Source organism: Geospiza fortis, unplaced genomic scaffold, assembly GCF_000277835.1.
Source record: "Geospiza fortis unplaced genomic scaffold, GeoFor_1.0 scaffold102, whole genome shotgun sequence".
Classification (NCBI taxonomy): Eukaryota; Metazoa; Chordata; class Aves; order Passeriformes; family Thraupidae; genus Geospiza; species Geospiza fortis.
Genome location: NW_005054373.1, coordinates 2,375,287 through 2,380,628, shown reverse-complemented (window position 1 = coordinate 2,380,628; position 5,342 = coordinate 2,375,287). Strand labels below are relative to the sequence as shown.

The 5,342-nt window shown below is 58.7% G+C and overlaps 1 protein-coding gene across 3 annotated transcripts in view; it reads right to left on the bottom strand.

The window, feature by feature from the left end:
* Window positions 1-5,342, bottom strand: part of ACSF3 (acyl-CoA synthetase family member 3) — a 51,856-nt gene that overhangs the window by 882 nt on the left and 45,632 nt on the right. For all 3 annotated transcript variants that reach the window (XR_004082144.1, XM_031060165.1, XM_005424774.3), the window contains 2 exons: window positions 1,553-1,687; window positions 949-1,060 (listed from right to left, as the gene is read on the bottom strand). Coding sequence is in view for 2 of the 3 variants with exons in the window: in XM_031060165.1 (XP_030916025.1) it covers window positions 949-1,060; window positions 1,553-1,687 (247 nt within the window). In the remaining variant the exon portion in view is untranslated. The remainder of the gene's footprint in view (window positions 1-948; window positions 1,061-1,552; window positions 1,688-5,342) is intronic.

Here is a 5,342-nt window from a genome sequence, read left to right as displayed (position 1 = left end):
AGGCTGCCGAGCCCTCGGAGCCCCGGCCGGCCTCCTCCCCCCGCCACCGCCACCAGCGCCCGGCATATGGAGCCGCTAACTCGGGATGGCGCCTGTCGCCGCGGAGCACGGGCAAGGAGAAAGCCGCAAAATGAATCACTCTGAAGAGGGACATGTGTCTCCTGCCAGGGAGTGCGAGAACAGGGGCCCAGCGAGCCTAAGTGACATAAAAAATAAAGGGGAGAGACAGGGCGAGAGGGGGAGGCGGGCGGGGAGCGCAGCCGGACCCTGCGGGGGATTCGCGTTCAAGGGCACCAGAGCCACGTCCCTGTCACAGCGCTGGGGACAGCCGCGGAAGAGACGTGCAGGGAACGCTCTGGGAGGGGGGGCTGGGCAAAGCCCCCTGCCCAGCACCAGGGACCCCCAGAACAGCCTGGGGGATCCCCAGGGCTGCAGTGGGGATGGAGGGATCTCCTGGCTGGGTCACCAATGTCCCCAGCATGGGGTTTAGGGATGAGCAGCCACCTAAGATATAGTGAGCATCTCTCCTGTGAGGAAAAGCTGAGAGAGATGGGCTTGTTCAGGTGGGAAAAGAGACTTTATGAGAACTTTTTAATAGGGCCTGAAGGGCTTGGACAAGGGGGAATGGCTTGAAACTGCCAAAGGGCAGGGATGGAGGGAATATTGGGAAGTAATTCTTCCTGGTGAGGGTGGGCAGGCCCTGGCACAGGTGCCCAGAGCAGCTGTGGCTGCCCCTGGATCCCCTGGCAGTGCCCAAGGCCAGGCTGGACAGAGCTTGGAGCAGCCTGGGTTCGTGAAGGTGCCCCTGCCCATGGAAGGGGTGGCACTGGATGAGCTTTAAGATCCCTTCCCACCTAAACCATTCCATGGCTCTGATCCTATCCATGTCCCTGCTGAGGACACTGCTGGCTTTGAGCCTGCTCTCCCTGTCCCCTCCTGGGGTTTTACCTGGCCCAGTCCTTGAGGTCCCTCACGGAGAGCATCTGGCCCTGGCGCAGCTTCACCACGGCGCTGACCCGCTGCCCCCACACCACGTCCGGGGGCCCGATCACTGCCACGTCTGCAGGGACAGCAGGGACCCTCAGGGACCTGAGCAGCTCCTGGGGCCCAGCTGGGCACAGCAGGGGCTCAGGTGTGACAGGGAGGGAAGTGCCACGGGATGTCAGCACTGGAAAACACCGCGGGCTGCTGTGCCGACACAAGGACGGAGCTTTTCACTGTGGGAAAGGCAGGAAGCTCCATGGTGTGAGAATTTGGAGTTAGGGGGGAGGAAGATGATGTACAGAGCGGTGTGCAGGTGGGGGCACCACTTCTGACCCCCTTGCACAGGGTCATGAACAAGGGCAGGGCAGCTTTAACTGCAGCCTCATTCCCAAAATCAGACAGGAGCTGCTGCTGACTCAGCTCCGGCCCCGGGATAGCAGAACTGCGGGGTTCAAACATCCCCCGTGGGCAGGGAGCTGCAGGCACCCGCAGGGCAGGGCTGGGCAGGGCAGGGCTGTGCAGGCAGTGCCCCCCACGGGCGGGGAGCTGCAGGGGAGCACACACACACCTGCGATGTGGGGATGTGCCAGCAGCTGCCGCTCCACCTCCAGCGCGCTGACCTTGAACCCCCCGTTCTTGATGATGTCCACGGAGGTGCGGCCCTTGATCCAGTACACGCCGTCCTTGTAGGCTGCTGTGTCTCCTGGAAAACAGACAGCTCCATCAGACGCTGCTCCCTTCACCCCCCTCTGCCTCTCCTGGCACGTGGCTGTGGCACTCTGCTGGTGCTGCAAGGGGGAACGGGCTCCCACTGCTACAAGGCAGGGCTGGATGGATATTGGGAAGGAATCCTGCCCTGGGAGGGTGCCCAGGGAATCTGTGGCTGCCCCTGGATCCCTGGAAGTGTCCAAGGCCAGCTTGGACCAGCCTGGGATAGTGGAAGATGGAATGAGATGAGCTTTAAGGTCCTTCCAAACTAAACCATTCTGTGATTCCACCAAAAAAAAAAAAAGGTGGGGAATGACACTGGGATAATGAGCCTGTCCTGAGCAAGATGTTTGGTCCAACCTGTCCTTCCCACAGGTGTGATCCAGGTCAGCCCAGGTACCATAGCATGTGCCAGCCTGATGCAGTTTTCACACCCCATTTCCAGCTCACCTCTGGCACTGTGGTGCAGCAAAGGCCCAGAGATTTACGCTGTCAGGGCAAGGAAACATCAGAATCAGTCCTGAAAATCCAGGCTGCTCCCCAGAAGAGCTGTGTCCCTGCTCAGCTGGCACCTGCCAAAATCCTGAGCAGCTCAGCCAGGGAATGATTAATTGTTCCTGCATTTGCCTGCCCCTTGGCACTCCACGGATGCTGAAGGCTGTCTGGAATATTCTGAAGTTGGGGCAAGTTTGAAACTGGGGCTCTCTGGATGTTTGGCTGCTTGGAGTGGGGAGGAAGTCGTGGCTGCTGTGATGAACTGCCTTCTGCACCCTGATCCCCTGGTGTGTGACTGACACACGGAGGGACAGGGGACATTAATTCAACGGTGGCACTGGGAGAGCCGGGAGCAGGAGCTGCTTATTCACACAGAGAAGATGGGGAGAGGAGAGGGAATTCAGCCCTGCTTCAGTGGCACACAGTTCTCTGGGATGGCAGCACAGGAAACCAGCCACATTTGCTTTCCCTCTGCCCTGATGGGGTGAGTGATCCCTGACAGTTCTGCTCCCCTCCCATCCCTGTGCTCCCCACACAGATCCCTCCATTGCCCTGGCAGCACAGCACAGGCAGGGGATCTGTCACATTATTATTGTGACTGCTGGGAGCTCCTGGGACCAGCTCTGCAATTCCCCCCACTTCTTCCCTTCCAGCTCCTCTCCAGCAGCAGGCCCTGGCTGTCACTTCCCACGCTGACAGCCCCGAGTGCCCTGGGGATGCCATCCACTGAGGACAGCCCTGTTACCCTCTGCCCTGCGCCATCTGCTTCCAGCCCAGCACATCAGGCAGCCTGTGCACTGGCACATCCAGCACTCCCTGCCTCCCCAGCCAGTGGGGAATTCCAGATCACTTAAAAGGAGATGCTGGATTTGCTCAACGACTGTCCCAGGGAGTGTCACCTCCAAAGTGGGGCTGCCCTGAGAGCCACAGCAAGGACTGTGCCTGTCCTCCTGGGGGTCACAGGTGAGTCCCTGCCCCATGGGCCCCCCAGCCCTGGTGGGCAGCTGCTGGTGCTGTGTCCCATCCACCCCAGCTGCTCCATCCAGCAGGATGCACCTCAGAACCACAACCAGCACTCCCTGCCCTGGGCCAGCTGCACCAGAAAGGGAATTTTGGCTGATGAGATGAGGGTCTGTGACACCCCCTCTCCTGCTCTGCCTGCCTGGGGCACTGCACCCAGCTCCTGTCAGCACACAGAGCCATGGCAGCAGCACCTCGTGGCACGTGGGGCCGTGGGATTGCTGCTCCCTGACAGCAGCCGTCACTGCTACCTTTGGATTTGTTTCAAGATGCTCAGTGGGCATCTGTTCTGTGAAATGTTAAAGGCTCTGCTGAGCTGCATACTGAGCAGGCTCTGTGCTGGTGGGGGCTGCCCTTTGCTGGAGTTACAGGCAATTCTAGATATATTTATCCAGTAAAAAACGTAGAATTAGGGGAAGGTTTGGATTGGAAGGGCTTTAAAACTCATCTTGTTCCACCCCTGCCATGGCAGGGACACCTTCCACTATCCCAGAGTGCTCCAAGCCTGGCCTTGGACACCTCCAGGGATCCAGAGGCAGCCACAGCATCTCTGGACAACCTGCTCAGCCCTCACCACCCTCCCAGGGAGATGCAGAAGGAGACGTGGGCAATGGAGACCAACATTTCCCAACTCAAACTGCAGAGATTTCTGCCATGAGGTTCCTCAAGTTGCAAAATCCTCACTGCAAACACAAAAGGGCCCTTGGGACTCTGCTGCAGTTTGAGCACCTCCTTCAGTGAGTGCTGAGACCTCGTGGGCACCAAGAGGCTGCTGGAGCTGCTTCCCAGGATGTGGAGAACAAGAGCCCCTTTGCTCCTCGAGCTGAGCTGCAGGATCAAACCCTCACCTGAGTCAACACCCTCACCCACAGGGTGGTTTGTTCCTGGCAAACAGAGCACAATTCCCACATCCAAGGTACAACCAGCTATTGACCTAGGGAACACTTTGGTTCAAGAAAGGAAACGCTGAGTGGCTTCAGGGAGCTCTAAGATAGCTGAAGTATGTATAAAAAATGACTTTTCAGGTAAATCAGGTGACTTCAGCCTGGTCTAGACAGAGGGTCAGGAATGTTCTGGGATGTGCTGCACAAACAGGGACAGTGCTGGCCTCGCACTGGGGCTCTGTGAGCCCAGGATTTCAACCCTGCACAGCGGTGGTGAGGAGAGGTCAGCCCCAGGAGGAGCCCAGCCCAGGCACACCATCCTGCTCTGGGGCACAGATGTCCCTCGGGAGCCTGGGAGGCGTTTGCTAACAGGTGTCACCAGCTTGGTGGCAGTGACAGCACAGACGTGCCAGCCGGGACTGGCAGGCGGGGCCGGCCCGGAGCAGGCGGTGCCACCGTGATTTACAAACTGTCACAGAACTGTCACAGAACTGTCACAGAACTGTCACCAGGCTCCCCCGGCTCCTGGGAGCTGCCTCCCCACCCCACGGGACCCGTGCACCTCCTCCCTGGTGCTCGGAGCTCCAGGGGGACCTGGCAGATAATTCCCAGGCGATTTCAGGTGTGGTACCAGCTCCAGGAGAGTGACAAGGTCTGTTCGGGCAGAGGAGTTGGTGCTGCCCTTTGAGTGTGGTGCAAAGAAGAGAATCCACTTGGAAAGAGAAGATCAGTGGAATCTTTTTGTCCTGCCACAGCGGATCTGAGAGCAGGGACCTTTCTGACTTGGCTGTGTCCTGGGTGCTCCTCCCATCCGAGGATGAGCACTGCCAGGCTGGAAGCAAAGCCCCACAGCCCAGTGCCACCAGCAGAGCCTGCTCCACCAGCATCACTCCCAGGGATGTGGCTCTTTGCAGCTGTGATGTCTCCCCATGTCTGCCACAGCTCCAGCAGATCAAGTGCTGCACAGCAGAAAATACCAAGAAACAGCAAATGCCCCCTTAGAAAGGCAAATGATTTTGCTGATTATTTCAGCCTCCTGCTCTGAGCAGTCAATGCTCCAGCCAGGAGCTCCAGGGGCCGGGGATGCTGGGGGGCTCCTCCCTGCCAGCAGAGGATGTGCTTGGAGCACTTTCAAATATTAATTAGACCTTTTTGCTGTTAATGAATCACTCCTGATTTCTGCAAACTCTTGGCTCCATGCAGAGCCCAGCCCAGTGCTCCTCAGAGTGGGGACGGGGAGCAGGGATATCT